Source organism: Nothobranchius furzeri, chromosome 2 (assembly GCF_043380555.1).
Source record: "Nothobranchius furzeri strain GRZ-AD chromosome 2, NfurGRZ-RIMD1, whole genome shotgun sequence".
Classification (NCBI taxonomy): domain Eukaryota; kingdom Metazoa; phylum Chordata; class Actinopteri; order Cyprinodontiformes; family Nothobranchiidae; genus Nothobranchius; species Nothobranchius furzeri.
In genome coordinates, this window is record NC_091742.1 from 37,582,516 (window position 1) to 37,600,469 (window position 17,954).

At 57.7% G+C, this 17,954-nt stretch overlaps 1 protein-coding gene across 1 annotated transcript in view; it reads left to right on the forward strand.

The window, feature by feature from the left end:
- Window positions 1-1,308: 1,308 nt before the first annotated feature.
- LOC107372986 (uncharacterized) overlaps window positions 1,309-17,954 on the forward strand; it is a 95,856-nt gene continuing 79,210 nt past the window's right edge. The window contains exon 1 of the mRNA XM_070541963.1: window positions 1,309-1,377. Coding sequence (XP_070398064.1) covers window positions 1,309-1,377 — 69 coding nt within the window. The remainder of the gene's footprint in view (window positions 1,378-17,954) is intronic.

Sequence of the window (17,954 nt, forward strand, 5' to 3'; positions counted from 1 at the left end):
CTATTGCTAAAGATGATCGTCCATGTCAACCACGGTGCTACCAGAGTTACCACGAAATGCGCCTTAAAAGCGTTCTCGTTTGGGTCAGCGCCACCAGAATTGAATCGGCAAGTCAGCGGATATTACACAACTCGTAACGAAGACCCTCTCCGCGACCTCGCGGCCAGTGTGCGCAGTGTACAGCAAATGACAAACGATGTTGGAAGCGATATATCGGAAAAACTTTGCACTGACGCGACGGTCGCCACTGCAGGTTGTGTGAGTCACGCGCAAAGTGCCATATCAAATGTGCGCAAGCTAGTGACAAGCAACTTCACCAGATCCGTAGATTCTGCATACGCTCGGATACGAATGAAAGTATCGAGAGATAACACCGACACGAGTTGCGCGACGGCGCTAGCTGCAGTCGCTACAACACTGGATTTATTAAACAACGTAATTGTGATAACTTGTCTAATAGCAACTGGAAGATATATTGCGTCATATGCCTCTGATGGTTCACAAGGTGCACGGTCCACTCGAAATCCTAATGCTGTATTTGTAGTACATACACTAAGTCTTCTCTGTTGATGTCAGACTAGAGTTTTATTAGAGTTTTACTTTGCAACAATGGGATTCGAGCAATTGATGTGTATATTTTTAATAGTGCACAATACTACTATTCCTAGGCTGAATGTATGGCATGCCTCTTATGTATCATTATGTATCGTTTCCATTAAGTACTAATTTAAATAAGGTCCCTCTTTCCTCAGTGCTAGGTTGTGGGTGTAATACACATTATTGTGATCAACCTGTTGAATAGTATAATAACAATATTCCTGTAAAAGTCATTTAGTAATGAACAACCTCAGTTCTGTGAAAGAACATCATGTCTCTGATGTGTACACTGCAGGCCTGACCGGGGTTTGCACGCAAGGGCCTGTGTGTGTGTGTGTGTGTGTGTGTGTGTGTGTGTGTGTGTGTGTGTGTGTGTGTGTGTGTGTGTGTGTGTGTGTGTGTGTGTGTGTGTGTGTGAAACAAATAAAGATAAATATAGCTAGTGCGGCCACGAGCGGTCGTGCAGGGTAGAGGCTGCACGAAAACGCCTCTAAAAACAAGCGCGTGCCCACGCCCGATCCGTGGAAGCACGTAGACCTAGCAAACGTACTAGCAGAAATCAACGGTCGCACACGGGTCATTGAGTGTGTACAGGGTTCGTCTGCGTGTGTGGCATTGGGCAATCTAGCGGCAACCGAGTGGCCTGAAGGCGGAACCGGCCAACCCGTCGCCCTCATCATCGTTGCGCTTCGAGATGAACTATTGCTAAAGATGATCATCCTCATCAACCACTGCGCTACCAGAGTAGCTCGTAACGAAGACCCTCTCCGCGGCCTCGCGGTCAGTTTGCGCAGTGTACAGCAAATGACAAACGATGTTGCGAGCGATATATCGGAAAAACTTTGCACTGACGCGACGGTCACCACTGCAGGTTGTGTGAGTCTCGCGCAAAGTGCCATATCAAACGTGCACAAGCTAGTGACAAGCAACTTCACCAGATCCGTAGATTCTGCATACGCTCGGATACGAATGAAAGTATCGAGAGATAACACTGACACGAGTTGCGCGACGGCGCTGGCTGCAGTCGCTACAACACTGGATTTATTAATCAACGTAATTGTGATCGTAATGGCGTTTCGAGTGTGCACCAGAAACTACAACTAGTACTACAGAAAACTGGCATGAGGGTCGCGGTCCAACGTTATGTTGGTGTCTCGCATCGACCGTCGACGGCCGTTTGCCAGCGGCTGAAAATGGCACAGTTGACGAAATGGAAACGCCGACCGTCGATAGTGCACTCTCGCAAGTTCCAACCGCACCATCTCAGGAGACAGACCACAGAGTCATATTAGCGGAGGGTAGATAGAAAATGCGCAAACCGCCGCAACCGCCCATTTACATACTATACGAGTTCAACATAGAGTGGAGTAAGAAGTTACTACCGATTGTATTTCCAACGTGCAAGCAGCTGGTGTGTGACGCTTTACTTGAGTATCACAGAGGTTGCGATGTCCTGTGTTCCACGAGCGCATGGAAACAAGTGAACGAACTTCTACGGACTGTACTGTTGGGGTGTGAGCGAGCTGTAAAATCAATACACGCTAGACACGCGGACTTTGCCGCGTTACTGGACACGCATATCGCCACAAAAAAACCGGGTCAAGTGTTCGGGGCGTCACCGCGCTCGACTATACACGTCTTGGCCTACCACGAGTACATGAGCCCACAAGATCCTAAGCGAGGTCGAAGCCGTTGTGTCTACCCAACGCAAATTCAGCACAGCCGTGCGTGCTAAGACAAGTCCCTCTAGACTGCTGGAAACTTTGGAAACGTGGAAGGCTGGCGTGTACACGCTTTCTACACATCTCAACGGTATGATCGCGATACTCTCGGCCGCACAACAACTAATGGTCATGTGTTCGGAAGGTCTGATCAGGTCTGACATGACCGGTTGTCAATCGACGTCGAGCGTGCACTCACACACGGATATTAAAGCGACGGCGACCTCTACGCTCACGTTGATCGCCGATGTTTCGAAGGGCAATCGAGTGTGTTGGCTGACGAATGCTATGGTGACCGACAGTCGCGTCGACTACAATGTGCCTCATTGCGACTGGAGAGGCGTATGTGATCCTTTGCAAATCGACAACACCACCGCGGTCGAGTGCGAAGTCACGGTCGGCGGCGTGTTGTCCTTACTGTGCCCCATACAATGTGACGGTCCGTGTGACGGACCGGTGTGTTACGACCCGACTAACGAAACGTACCAGGTGATAACATTGCATCCGCCCATTACAGCGGAGCGAGCATTTCGCCACACTCCCAAACCAAGGTTAATAGTTGTAGCGCACGCCCTTTCGGACCTCGGTGCACGCGAAACACTGGCGTACACTCACAACATCACGCTCGAGACAGCTCAAGCGTTACGCGAAACAAAGGACGTGTTCAAATCCATAGAGAATATACAGTCTTTAGCGTATGCGTATATAAAGAAGGTCGATGACATTTACAGACCCGGCGGCGTGGGCACCACAGTAGAACAACAAGGTGCTCTCAAACGCACACAGATACTGGCCGCATTATCACTCGTGATGTCTATCCTGACATGCCCGTTTCTGATTTCTATGTATATTAAATTATGACAAGAGCTACGGTGGTTACGATTACACTCTGACCACGTGCCTTAGTTTCTGCTAGTGACCTATAAATACATTTGCCCACTTGCTCTCACTGCCATTAAAGCGGCTGTACCCACACGTACAACACCCAAGAAAAAAAATGATCTCGCTGTCTGTACTGGGTGTACTCTCAGTAGTCGCAGTTGCTCAGGCCATGGTGGTACGCTCAGATAACGCCTCTGACATACGTCCCATCACACCACCTCCTAGACTACTCGCGAAGGAGTATTCAACACCCCCTTTGTACGAAGACAACCATTATAACGAGCACAGCACAACGCTTGCCGCACGCGAAGACAACATGCAGGAGACAACGCTACCACCTGTCGTGAGAACAATGGATTCGAGTGACAACGATCGCGACTATGACGAGCACATTACAACACCCTCTGTGCACGAAGACCAGGTGCAGGAGACAACGCTACCACCTGTCGTGAGAAACAAGAGTTTGGTTAACAATGATCATCGTCGTGTCCCATTGTAAACGGGCGCGCCATCGCACACATCGTACATGTGTGTTAACCCACCTATATGCGACAGACTTTGTGTGTTGCATGACATCGAGATGTATTGACGTCTGTGTCAATACAGGACTCTCTATAAGCCGGGAGCTGGACGCTAACAACCCGTACATGCGCCACACAAAAGGTATCGTACATGTGTTAACCCACCTGTATGCGACAGACTTTGTGTGTTGCATGACATCGAGATGTATTGACGTCTGTGTCAATACAGGACTCTCTAAGCTGGGAGCTGGAGGCTAACAACCCGTGCATGCGCCACACAAAAGGTAACTCGACTAACTACAAAATGCATATTGTGATGTAGAAAGTGTGCTCGACTGTTTGAATCAGCTGCAGCTGCGGTTTACTCACGAAGCGAATCGCACGCTTGTTTGAAGTACATTCGGAGCACTTAAAAAATACATCGCTCTCATCGAGTTCCGTCTCAGCGTTCACCGGCTGATGGGCAAGAGCGTGACATGGGATCGCCAGGAACTTACTTAAGGACTATCATCTCATTTGGCATTTACTCACGGACCCAAGAAACCAGTTCCAAAAATGGTTGAGAATTATAACTTGTCTAATAGCAACTGGAAGATATGTTGCGTCATAAGCCTCTGATGGTTCACAAGGTGCACGGTCCACTCGAAATCATAATGCTGTATTTGTAGTACATACACTAAGTCTTCTCTGTTGATGTCAGACTAGAGTTTTATTAGAGTTTTACTTTGCAACAATGGGATTCGAGCAATTGATGTGTATATTTTTAATACTGCACAATGCTACTATTCCTAGGCTGAATGTATGACATGGCTCTTATGTATCATTATGTATCGTTTCCATTAAGTACTAATTTAAATAAAGTCCCTTTGTCCTCAGTGCTAGGTTGTGGGTTTAATACACATTATTATGATAAACCTGTTGAATAGTATAATAACAATATTCCTGTAAAAGTCATTTAGTAATGAACAACCTCAGTTCTGTGAAAGAACATCATGTCTCTGATGTGTACACTGCAGGCCTGACCGGTCTTGCTGGGGCCTCTCTCCTGGAGGCACTCAATCAGACCCAGTGGTGACACGTGGCAAGACGCTCCTCGGGGCGCGTCTTGCTTGGGCCTCTCTCCTGGAGGCGCTCAGTCAGACCCAGTGGTGACACGTGGCAAGAAGGTCCTCGGGGCGCATCTTGCTTGGGCCTCTCTCCTGGAGGCGCTCAGTCAGACCCAGTGTTGACACGTGGCACGACGCTCGTCGGGGCGCGTCTTGCTTGGGCCTCTCTCCTGGAGGCGCTCAGTCAGACCCAGTGTTGACATGTGGCAAGACACTCTTCGGGGCGCGTCTTGCTTGGGCCTCTCTCATGGAGGCCCTCTGTCAGACCCAGTGTTGACATGTGTCAAGACGCTCCTCGGGGAGCGTCTTGCTTTGGCCTCTCTCCAGGAGGCGCTCAGTCAGACCGAGTGCTGACATGTGGCAAGAAGCTCCTCGGGGCGCGTCTTGCTTGGGCTTCTCTCCTGGTGGCGCTCAGTAAGACCCATTGTTGACATGTGGCAAGACGCTCCTCGGGGCGCGTCTTGCTTGGGCCTCTCTCCAGAAGGCCCTCAATCAGACCCAGTGTTGACACGTGGCAAGACGCTCCTCGGGGCACGTCTTGCTTGGGCCTCTCTCCTGGAGGCGCTCAGTCAGACTGAGTAGTGACATGTGGCCTGACGCTCCTCGGGGCGCGTCTTGCTTGGGCCTCTCTCCTGGAGGCGCTCAGTCAGACACAGTGGTGACATGTGGCAAGACACTCCTCGGGGCGCGTCTTGCTTGGGCCTCTCTCCTAGAGGCCCTCTGTCAGACCCAGTGTTGACATGTGTCAAGACGCTCCACGGGGCGCGTCTTGCTTGGGCTTCTCTCCTGGAGGCCCTCAGTCAGACCCATTGTTGACATGTGGCAAGACGCTCCTCGGGGCGCGTCTTGCTTGGGCCTCTCTCCTGGAGGCGCTCGGTCAGACCGATTGCTGACATGTGGCAAGACACTCCTCGGGCCGCGTGTTGCTTGGGCTTCTTTCCTGGAGGCCCTCAGTCAGACCCATTGTTGACATGTGGCAAGACGCTCCTTGGGGCGCGTCTTGCTTGGGCCTCTCTCCTGGAGGCGCTCAGTCAGACCGAGTGCTGACATGTGGCAAGATGCTCCTCGGGGCGCGTCTTGCTTGGGCTTCTCTCCTGGAGGCGCTCAGAAAGACCCAGTGTTGACATGTGACAAGAAGCTCCTCGGGGCGCGTCTTGCTTGGGCCTCTCTCCTGGAGGCACTCAGTCAGAACCAGAGGTGACATGTGGCAAGACGCTCCTCGGGGCGCGTCTTGCTTGGGCCTCTCTCCTGGAGGCACTCAGTCAGAACCAGAGGTGACATGTGGCAAGACGCTCCTCGGGGCACGTCTTGCTTGGGCCTCTCTCCTGGAGGCCCTCTGTCAGACCCAGTGTTGACATGTGGCAAGACGCTCCTCCGGGCGCATCTTGCTTGGGCCTCTCTCCTGGAGGCCCTCAGTAAGACCCATTGTTGACATGTGGCAAGACGCTCCTCGGGGCGCGTCTTGCTTGGGCCTCTCTCCAGAAGGCCCTCAATCAGACCCAGTGTTGACATGTGGCAAGACGCTCCACGGGGTGCGTCTTGCTTGGGCCTCTCTCCTGGAGGCGCTCAATCAGACCCAGTGGTGACACGTGGCAAGACGCTCCTCGGGGCACGTCTTGCTTGGGCCTCTCTCCTGGAGGCGCTCAGTCAGACCCAGTGGTGACACGTGGCAAGACGCTCCTCGGGGCGCATCTTGCTTTGGCCTCTCTCCTGGAGGCGCTCAGTCAGACCGAGTGCTGACATGTGGCAAGAAGCTCCTCGGGGCGCGTCTTGCTTGGGCTTCTCTCCTTTAGGCCCTCAGTAAGACCCATTGTTGACATGTGGCAAGAAGCTCCTCGGGGCGCGTCTTGCTTGGGCCTCTCTCCAGAAGGCCCTCAATCAGACCCAGTGTTGACACGTGGCAAGACGCTCCTCGGGGCGCCTCTTGCTTGGGCCTCTCTCCTGGAGGCGCTCAGTCAGACCCAGTGTTGACACGTGGCAAGACGCTCCTCGGGGCGCGTCTTGCTTGGGCCTCTCTCCTGGAGGCGCTCAGTCGGACCCAGTGTTGACATGTGGCAAGACACTCCTCGGGGCGCGTCTTGCTTGGGCCTCTCTCATGGAGGCCCTCTGTCAGACCCAGTGTTGACATGTGTCAAGACGCTCCTCGGGGCGCGTCTTGCTTTGGCCTCTCTCCTGGAGGCGCTCAGTCAGACCGAGTGCTGACATGTGGCAAGAAGCTCCTCGGGGCGCGTCTTGCTTGGGCTTCTCTCCTTTAGGCCCTCAGTAAGACCCATTGTTGACATGTGGCAAGACGCTCCTCGGGGCGCGTCTTGCTTGGGCCTCTCTCCAGAAGGCCCTCAATCAGACCCAGTGTTGACACGTGGCAAGACGCTCCTCGTGGCACGTCTTGCTTGGGCCTCTCTCCTGGAGGCGCTCAGTCAGACTGAGTAGTGACATGTGGCCTGACGCTCTTCGGGGCGCGTGTTGCTTGGGCCTCTCTCCTGGAGGCGCTCAGTCAGACCAAGTGGTGACATGTGGCAAGACGCTCCTCGGGGCACGACTTGCTTTGGCCTCTCTCCTGGAGGCCCTCTGTCAGACCCAGTGTTAACATGTGTCAAGACGCTCCTCGGGGCGCGTCTTGCTTGGGCTTCTCTCCTTGGAGGCCCTCAGTCAGACCCATTGTTGACATGTGGCAAGATGCTCCTCGGGGCGCGTCTTGCTTTGGCCTCTCTCCTGGAGGCGCTCAGTCAGACCGAGTGCTGACATGTGGCAAGACGCTCCTCGGGGCGCGTCTTGCTTGGGCTTCTCTCCTGGAGGCGCTCATAAAGACCCAGTGTTGACATGAGACAAGACGCTCCTCGGGGCGCGTCTTGCTTGGGCCTCTCTCCTGGAGGCGCTCAGTCAGACCCAGTGGTGACATGTGGCAAGACACTCCTCGGGGCGCGTCTTGCTTGGGCCTCTCTCCTGGAGGCCCTCTGTCAGACCGAGTGTTGACATGTGGCAAGACTCTCCTCGGGGCGCGTCTTGCTTGGGCTTCTCTCATGGAGGCCCTCAGTCAGACCCAGTGTTGACATGTGTCAAGACGCTCCTCGGGGCGTGTCTTGCTTGGGCCTCTCTCCTGGAGGCGCTCAGTCAGACCCAGTGTTGACATGTGGCAAGACGCTCCTCGGGGCGTGTCTTGCTTGGGCCTCTCTCCTGGAGGCGCTCAGTCAGACCCAGTGTTGACATGTGGCAAGACGCTCCTCGGGGCACGTCTTGCTTGGGCCTCTCTCCTGGAGGCGCTCAAACAGACCGAGTAGTGACATGTGGCAAGACGCTCCTCGGGGCGCGTCTTGCTGGGGCTTCTCTCACTGAACGCTCAGTCAGACCGAGTAGTGACACGTGGCAAGACGCTCCTCGGGGGGCGTCTTGCTTGGGCTTCTCTCCTGGAGGCCCTCAGTAAGAACCATTGTTGACATGTGGCACGACGCTCCTCGGGGCGCGTCTTGCTTGGGCCTCTCTCCAGAAGGCCCTCAATCAGACCCAGTGTTGACACGTGTCAAGACGCTCCTCGGGGCGCATCTTACTTGGGCCTCTCTCCTGGAGGCGCTCAGTCAGACTGAGTAGTGACATGTGGCCTGACGCTCCTCGGGGCGCGTGTTGCTTGGGCCTCTCTCCTGGAGGCGCTCAGTCAGACCAACTGGTGACATGTGGCAAGACACTCCTCGGGGCGCGTCTTGCTTGGGCCTCTCTCATGGAGGCCCTCTGTCAGACCCAGTGTTGACATGTGGCAAGACACTCCTCGGGGCGCGTCTTGCTTGGGCCTCTCTCATGGAGGCCCTCTGTCAGACCCAGTGTTGACATGTGTCAAGACGCTCCTCGGGGCGCGTCTTGCTTTGGCTTCTCTCCTGGAGGCCCTCAGTAAGACCCATTGTTGACATGTGGCAAGACGCTCCTCGGGCCGCGTGTTGCTTGGGCTTCTCTCCTGGAGGCCCTCAGTCAGACCCATTGTTGACACGTGGCAAGATGCTCCTCGGGGCGCGTCTTGCTTGGGCCTCTCTCCTGGAGGCGCTCAGTCAGACTGAGTAGTGACATGTGGCCTGACGCTCATCGGGGCGCGTGTTGCTTGGGCCTCTCTCCTGGAGGCGCTCAGTCAGACCAAGTGGTGACCTGTGGCAAGACACTCCTCGGGGCGCGTCTTGCTTGGGCCTCTCTCCTGGAGGCCCTCTGTCAGACCAAGTGTTGACATGTGTCAAGACTCTCCTCGGGGCGCGTCTTGCTTGGGCTTCTCTCCTGGAGGCCCTCAGTCAGACCCATTGTTGACATGTGGCAAGACGGTCCTCGGGGCGCGTCTTGCTTGGGCCTCTCTCCTGGAGGCGCTCAGTCAGACTGAGTGCTGACATGTGGCAAGACGCTGCTCGGGCCGCGTGTTGCTTGGGCTTCTCTCCTGGAGGCCCTCAGTCAGACCCAGTGTTGACATGTGGCAAGACGCTCCTCCGGGCGCATCTTTCTTGGGCCTCTCTCCTGGAGGCCCTCAGTAAGACTCATTGTTGACATGTGGCAAGACGCTCCTCGGGGCGCGTCTTGCTTGGGCCTCTCTCCAGAAGGCCCTCAATCAGACCCAGTGTTGACATGTGGCAAGACGCTCCTCGAGCGCGTCTTGCTTGGGCCTCTCTCCTGGAGGCGCTCAGTCAGACTGAGTAGTGACATGTGGCCTGACGCTCCTCGGGGCGCGTCTTGCTTGGGCCTCTCTCCTGGAGGCGCTCAGTCAGACCCAGTGTTGACATGTGGCAAGACGCTCCTTGGGGCGCGTCTTGCTTGGGCTTCTCTCCTGGAGGCCCTCAGTCAGACCCATTGTTGACATGTGGCAAGACGCTCCTCGGGGAACGTCTTGCTTGGACCTCTCTCCTGGAGGCGCTCAGTCAGACCGAGTAGTGACATGTGGCAAGACGCTCCTCGGGGCGCGTCTTGCTTTGACCTCTCTCCTGGAGGCGCTCAGTTAGACCGAGTAGTGACATGTCGCAAGACGCTCCTCGGGGCGCGTCTTGCTTGGGCCTCTCTCCTGGAGGTGCTCAGTCAGACCGAGTGCTGACATAAGGCAAGACGCTCCTCGGGGCGCGTCTTGCTGGGGCCTCTCTCCTGGAGGCGCTCAATCAGACCCAGTGGTGACACGTGGCAAGACGATCCTCGGGGCGCGTCTTGCTTGGGCCTCTCTCCTGGAGGCGCTCAGTCAGACCCAGTGGTGACACATGGCAAAACGCTCCTCGGGGCGCATCTTGCTTGGGCCTCTCTCCTGGAGGCGCTCAGTCAGACCCAGTGTTGACACGTGGCAAGACGCTCCTCGGGGCGCGTCTTGCTTGGGCCTCTCTCCTGGAGGCGCTCAGTCAGACCCAGTGTTGACATGTGGCAAGACACTCCTCGGGGCGCGTCTTGCTTGGGCCTCTCTCATGGAGGCCCTCTGTCAGACCCAGTGTTGACATGTGTCAAGACGCTCCTCGGGGCGAGTCTTGCTTTGGCCTCTCTCCTGGAGGCGCTCAGTCAGACCGAGTGCTGACATGTGGCAAGAAGCTCCTCGTGGCGCGTCTTGCTTGGGCTTCTCTCCTGGAGGCGCTCAGAAAGACCCAGTATTGACATGTGACAAGACGCTCCTCGGGGCGCATCTTGCTTGGGCCTCTCTCCTGGAGGCGCTCAGTCAGACCCAGTGGTGACATGTGGCAAGACACTCCTCGGGGCGCGTCTTTCTTGGGCCTCTCTCCTGGAGGCCCTCTGTCAGACCGAGTGTTGACATGTGGCAAGACTCTCCTTGGGGCGCGTCTTGCTTGGGCTTCTCTCATGGAGGCCCTCAGTCAGACCCAGTGTTGACACGTGTCAAGACGCTCCTCGGGGCGCGTCTTACTTGGGCCTCTCTCCTGGAGGCGCTCAGTCAGACTGAGTAGTGACATGTGGCCTGACGCTCCTCGGGGCTCGTGTTGCTTGGGCCTCTCTCCTGGAGGCGCTCAGTCAGACCGAGTAGTGACATGTGGCAAGACGCTCCTCGGGGCGCGTCTTGCTTGGACCTCTCTCCCTGAGGCGCTCAGTCAGACCCAGTGTTGACATTTGGCAAGACACTCCTCGGGGCGCGTCTTGCTTGGGCCTCTATCATGGAGGCCCTCTGTCAGACCGAGTGCTGACATGTGGCAAGAAGCTCCTCGGGGCACGTCTTGCTTGGGCCTCTCTCCAGAAGGCCCTCAATCAGAACCAGTGTTGACACGTGTCAAGACGCTCCTCGGGGCGCGTCTTACTTGGGCCTCTCTCCTGGAGGCGCTCAGTCAGACTGAGTAGTGACATGTGGCCTGACACTCCTCGGGGCGCGTGTTGCTTGGGCCTCTCTCCTGGAGGCGCTCAGTCAGACCAAGTGGTGACATGTGGCAAGACACTCCTCGGGGCGCGTCTTGCTTGGGCCTCTCTCATGGAGGCCCTCTGTCAGACCCAGTGTTGACACGTGGCAAGACACTCCTCGGGGCGCGTCTTGCTTGGGCCTCTCTCATGGAGGCCCTCTGTCAGACCCAGTGTTGACATGTGTCAAGACGCTCCTCGGGGCGCGTCTTGCTTTGGCCTCTCTCCTGGAGGCGCTCAGTCAGACCGAGTGCTGACATGTGGAAAGAAGCTCCTCGGGGCGCGTCTTGCTTGGGCTTCTCTCCTGGAGGCCCTCAGTAAGACCCATTGTTGACATGTGGCAAGACGCTCCTCGGGGCGCGTCTTGCTTGGGCCTCTCTCCAGAAGGCCCTCAATCAGACCCAGTGTTGACACGTGGCAAGACGCTCCTCGGGGCGCGTCTTGCTTGGGCTTCTCTCCTGGAGGCCCTCAGTCAGACCCATTGTTGACACGTGGCAAGATGCTCCTCGGGGCGCGTCTTGCTTGGGCCTCTCTCCTGGAGGCGCTCAGTCAGACTGAGTAGTGACATGTGGCCTGACACTCCTCTGGGCGCATGTTGCTTGGGCCTCTCTCCTGGAGGCGCTCAGTCAGACCACCTCAGTCAGACCCATTGTTGACATGTGACAAGACGCTCCTCGGGGCGCGTCTTGCTTGGGCCTCTCTCCTGGAGGCGCTCAGTCAGAACCAGAGGTGACATGTGGCAAGACGCTCCTCAGGGCGCGTCTTGCTTGGGCCTCTCTCCTGGAGGCCCTCTGTCAGACCCAGTGTTGACATGTGGCAAGACGCTCCTCCTGGCGCATCTTGCTTGGGCCTCTCTCCTGGAGGCCCTCAGTCAGACCCATTGTTGACATGTAGCAAGACGCTCCTCGGGGCGCGTCTTGCTTGGGCCTCTCTCCTGGAGGCGCTCAGTCAGACCGAGTGCTGACATGTGGCAAGACGCTCCTCGGGGCGCGTCTTGCTTGGGCCTCTCTCCTGGAGGCGCTCAGTCAGACTGAGTAGTGACATGTGGCCTGACGCTCCTCGGGGCGCGTCTTGCTTGGGCCTCTCTCCTGGAGGCGCTCAGTCAGACCCAGTGGTGACATGTGGCAAGACACTCCTCGGGGCGCGTCTTGCTTGGGCCTCTCTCCTGGAGGCCCTCTGTCAGACCCAGTGTTTACATGTGGCAAGACGCTCCTCGGGGCGCGTCTTGCTTGGGCTTCTCTCATGGAGGCCCTCAGTCAGACCCAGTGTTGACATGTGGCAAGACGCTCCCCGGGGCGCGTCTTGCTTGGGCTTCTCTCCTGGAGGCGCTCAGACAGACCCAGTGTTGACATGTGACAAGACGCTCCTCGGGGCGCATCTTGCTTGGGCCTCTCTCCTGGAGGCGCTCAGTCAGAACCAGAGGTGACATGTGGCAAGACGCTCCTCGGGGCACGTCTTGCTTGGGCCTCTCTCCTGGAGGCCCTCTGTCAGACCCAGTGTTGACATGTGGAAAGACGCTCCTCCGGGCGCATCTTGCTTGGGCCTCTCTCCTGGAGGCCCTCAGTCAGACCCATTGTTGACATGTGGCAAGACGCTCCTCGGGGCGCGTCTTGCTTGGGCCTCTCTCCTGGAGGCGATCAGTCAGACCCAGTGTTGACATGTGGCAAGACACTCCTCGGGGCGCGTCTTGCTTGGGCCTCTCTCCTGGAGGCCCTCTGTCAGACCCAGTGTTGACATGTGTCAAGACGCTCCTCGGGGCGCAGTCTTGCTTGGGCTTCTCTCCTGGAGGCCCTCAGTCAGACCCATTGTTGACATGTGGCAAGACTCTCCCCGGGGCGCGTCTTGATTGGGCTTCTCTCCTGGAGGCGCTCAGACAGACCCAGTGTTGACATGTGACAAGACGCTCCTCGGGGCGCGTCTTGCATGGGCCTCTCTCCTGGAGGCGCTCAGTCAGAACCAGAGGTGACATGTGGCAAGACGCTCCTCAGGGCACGTCTTGCTTGGGCCTCTCTCCTGGAGGCCCTCTGTCAGACCCAGTGTTGACATGTGCAAAGACGCTCCTCCGGGCGCATCTTGCTTGGGCCTCTCTCCTGGAGGCCCTCAGTCAGACCCATTGTTGACATGTGGCAAGACGCTCCTCGGGGCGCGTCTTGCTTGGGCCTCTCTCCTGGAGGCGCTCAGTCAGACCCAGTGTTGGCATGTGGCAAGACACTCCTCGGCGCGCGTCTTGGTTGGGCCTCTCTCCTGGAGGCGCTCATTCAGACCCAGTGGTGACATGTGGCAAGACGCTCCTCGGGGCGCGTATTGCTTGGGCCTCTCTCCTGAATTCCCTCTGTCAGACCGAGTGTTGACATGTGGCAAGACTCTCCTCGGGGCGCGTCTTGCTTGGGCTTCTCTCATGGAGGCCCTCAGTCCGACCCAGTGTTGACATGTGTCCAGACGCTCCTCGCGGCGTGTCTTGCTTGGACCTCTCTCCTGGAGGCGCTCAGTCAGACCCAGTGTTGACATGTGGCAAGACGCTCCTCTGGGCGCGTCTTTCTTGGGCTTCTCTCCTGGAGGCCCTCAGTCAGACCCATTGTTGACATGTGGCAAGACGCTCCTCGGGGCACGTCTTGCTTGGGCCTCTCTCCTGGAGGCGCTCAGTCAGACCGAGTAGTGACATCTGGCAAGACGCTCCTCGGGGCGCGTCTTGCTTGGACCTCTCTCCTGGAGGCGCTCAGTTAGACCGAGTAGTGACATGTGGCAAGACGCTCCTCGGGGCGCGTCTTGCTGGGGCCTCTCTCCTGGAGGTGCTCAATCAGACCCATTGTTGACATGTGGAAAGAAGCTCTTCGGGGCGCGTCTTGCTTGGGCTTCTCTCCTCGAGGCCCTCAGTCAGACCCATTGTTGACATGTGGCAAGACGCTCCTCGGGGCGTGTATTGCTTGGGCCTCTCTCCTGGATGCCCTCTGTCAGGCCCAGTGTTGACATGTGGCAAGACTCTCCTCGGGGCCCGTCTTGCTTGGGCTTCTCTCATGGAGGCCCTCAGTCAGACCCAGTGTTGACATGTGTCAAGACGCTCCTCGGGGCGTGTCTTGCTTGGGCCTCTCTCCTGGAGGCACTCAGTCAGACCGAGTAGTGACATGTGGCAAGACGCTCCTCGGGGCGCGTCTTGCTTGGGGTTCTCTCCTGGAGGCCCTCAGTCAGACCCATTGTTGACATGTGGCAAGACGCTCCTCGGGGCGCTTCTTGCTGGGGCCTCTCTCCTGGAGGCGCTCAGTCAGACCCAGTGTTGACATGTGTCAAGACGCTCCTCGGGCGTTTCTTGCTTGGGCCTCTCTCCTTGAGGCGCTCAGTCAGACCCAGAGGTAACATGTGGCAAGACGCTCCTCTGGCCTCTCTCCTGGAGGCGCTCAGTCAGACCCAGTGTTGACATGTGGCAAGACGCTCCTCGGGGTGCGTCTTGCTTGGGCCTCTCTCCTGGAGGTGCTCAGTCAGACCCAGTGTTGACATGTGGCAAGACGCTCCTCGGGGCGCGTCTTGCTGGGGCTTCTCTCATGGAGGCACTCAGTCAGACCCAGTGTTGACATGTGGCAAGATGCTCCTCGGGGCACGTCTTGCTTGGGCCTCTCTCCTGGAGGCGCTCAGTCAGACCCAGAGGAGACATGTGTCAAGACGCTCCTCGTGGCGCGTCTTGATTGGGCCTCTCTCCTGGAGGCGCTCAGTCAGACCCAGTGTTCACATGTGGCAAGACGCTCCTCGGGGCGCGTCTTGCTTGGGCCTCTCTCCTGGAGGCGCTCAGTTAGACCCAGTGTTGACATGTGGCAAGACGCTCCTCGGGGCGCGTCTTGCTTGGGCCTCTCTCCTGGAGGCGCTCAGTCAGACCGAGTGCTGACATGTGGCAAGACGCTCCTCGGGGCGCGTCTTGCTTGTTCTTCTCTCCTGGAGGCCCTCAGTCAGACCCATTGTTGACATGTGGCAAGACGCACCTCGGGGCGCGTCTTATTTGGGCCTCTCTCCTGAAGGCCCTCAGTCAGACCCAGTGTTGACATGTGGCAAGACGCTCCTCGGGGCGCGTCTTGCTTGGGCTTCTCTCCTGGAGGCCCTCAGTCAGACCCATTGTTGACATGTGGCAAGACGCTCCTCGGGGCGCGTCTTGCTTGGACCTCTCTCCTGGAGGCGCTCAGTTAAACCGAGTAGTGACATGTGGCAAGACGCTCCTCGGGGCGCGTCTTGCTGGGGCCTCTCTCCTGGAGGTGCTCAATCAGACCCAGTGGTGACACGTGGCAAGACGCTCCTCGGGGCGCATCTTGCTTGGGCCTCTCTCCTGGAGGAGCTCAGTCAGACCCAGTAATGACAGGTGGCAAGACGCTCCTCGGGGCGCATCTTGCTTGGGCCTCTCTCCTGGAGGCGCTAAGTCAGACCCAGTGTTGACACGTGGCAAGACGCTCCTCGGGGCGCGTCTTGCTTGGGCCTCTCTCCTGGAGGCGCTCAGTCAGACCCAGTGTTGACATGTGGCAAGACACTCCTCGGGGCGCGTCTTGCTTGGGCCTCTCTCATGGAGGCCCTCTGTCAGACCCAGTGTTGACATGTGTCAAGACGCTCCTCGGGGCAAATCTTGCTTTGGCCTCTCTCCTGGAAGCGCTCAGTCAGACCGAGTGCTGACATGTGGCAAGACGCTCCTCGGGCGTTTCTTGCTTGGGCCTCTCTCCTGGAGGCGCTCAGTCAGACCCAGAGGTTTCATGTGGCAAGACGCTCCTCGGGCCTCTCTCCTGGAGGCGCTCAGTCAGACCCAGTGTTGACATGTGGCAAGACGCTCCTCGGGGCACGTCTTGCTTGGGCCTCTCTCCTGGAGGCGCTCAGTCAGACCCAGAGGAGACATGTGGCAAGACGCTCCTCGGGGCGCGTCTTGTTTGGGCTTCTCTCCTGGAGGCCCTCAGTCAGATCCATTGTTGACATGTGGCAAGACTCTCCTCGGGGCGCGTCTTATTTGGGCTTCTCATGGAGGCACTCAGTCAGACCCAGTGTTGACATGTGTCAAGACGCTCCTCGGGCGTTTCTTGCTTGGGCCTCTCTCCCGGAGGCGCTCAGTCAGACCCAGTGTTGACATGTGACAAGACGCTCCTCGGGGCGCGTCTTGCTTGGGCCTCTCTCCTGGAGGTGCTCAGTCAGACCCAGAGGTGACATGTGGCAAGACGCTCCTTGGGGCGCGTCTTGCTTGGACTTCTCTCCTGGAGGCCCTCAGTCAGACCCATTGTTGACATGTGGCAAGACGCTCCTCGGGGCGCGTCTTGCTTGGGCCTCTCTCCTGGAGGCGCTCAGTCAGACCGAGTGCTGACATGTGGCAAGACGCTCCTCGGGGCGCATCTTGCTTGGGCTTTTCTCCTGGAGGCTGTCAGTCAGACCCATTGTTGTCATGTGGCAAGACGCTCCTCGGGGCGCTTCTTGCTCGGGCCTCTCTCCTGGAGGCGCTCAGTCAGACCGAGTGCTGACATGTGGCAAGACGCTCCTCGGGGCGCGTCTTGCTTGGGCCTCTCTCCTGGAGGCGCTCAGTCAGACCGAGTGCTGACATGTGGCAAGACGCTCCTCGGGGCGCATCTTGCTTGGGCTTCTCTCCTGGAGGCTCTCAGTCAGACCCATTGTTGTCATGTGGCAAGACGCTCCTCGGGGCGCGTCTTGCTTGGGCCTCTTACCTGGAGGCGCTCAGTCAGACCCAGTGTTGACATGTGGCAAGACGCTCCTCGGGGCGCATCTTGCTTGGGCCTCGCTTCTGGGGAGGCGATCAGTCAGACCGAGTGCTGACATGTGGCAAGACGCTCCTCGGGGCGCGTCTTGCTTGGGCCTCTCTCCTGGAGGCGCTCAGTCAGACCGAGTGCTGACATGTGGCAAGACGCTCCTCGGGGCGCATCTTGCTTGGGCTTCTCTCCTGGAGGCTCTCAGTCAGACCCATTGTTGTCATGTGGCAAGACGCTCCTCGGGGCGCGTCTTGCTTGGGCCTCTCACCTGGAGGCGCTCAGTCAGACCCAGTGTTGACATGTGGCAAGACGCTCCTCGGGGCGCGTCTTGCTTGGGCCTCTCTCCTGGGGAGGCGATCAGTCAGACCCAGTGTTGACATGTGTCAAGACGCTCCTCGGGCGTTTCTTGCTTGGGCCTCTCTCCTGGAGGCGCTCAGTCAGACCCAGTGTTGACATGTGGCAAGACGCTCCTCGGGGCGCGTCTTGCTTGGGCCTCTCTCCTGGAGGCGCTCATTCAGACCTAGTGCTGAAATGTGGCAAGACACTCCTCGGGGCGCGTTTTGCTTGGGCTTCTCTCCTGGAGGCCCTCAGTCAGACCCTTCGTTGACATGTGGCAAGATGCTCCTCGGGGCACATCTTGCTTGGGCCTCTCTCCTGGAGGCGCTCAGTCAGACCCAGTGTTGACATGTGGCAAGACGCTCCTCGGGGCGCGTCTTGCTTGGCCCTCTCTCCTGGAGGCGCTCAGTCAGACCGAGTGCTGACATGTGGCAAGAAGCTCCTCGCGGCGCGTCTTGCTTGGGCTTCTCTCCTGGAGGCCCTCAGTCAGACCCATTGTTGACATGTGGCAAGACGCTCCTCGGGGGGCGTCTTGCTTGGGCCTCTCTCCAGAAGGCCCTCAATCAGACCCAGTGTTGACACGTGGCAAGACGCTCCTCGGGGCGCTTCTTGCTTGGGCCTCTCTCCTGGAGGTGCTCAGTCAGACCCAGTGGTGACATGTGGCAAGACGCTCCTCGGGGCGCGTATTGCTTGGGCCTCTCTCCTGGATGCCCTCTGTCAGACCCAGTGTTGACATGTGGCAAG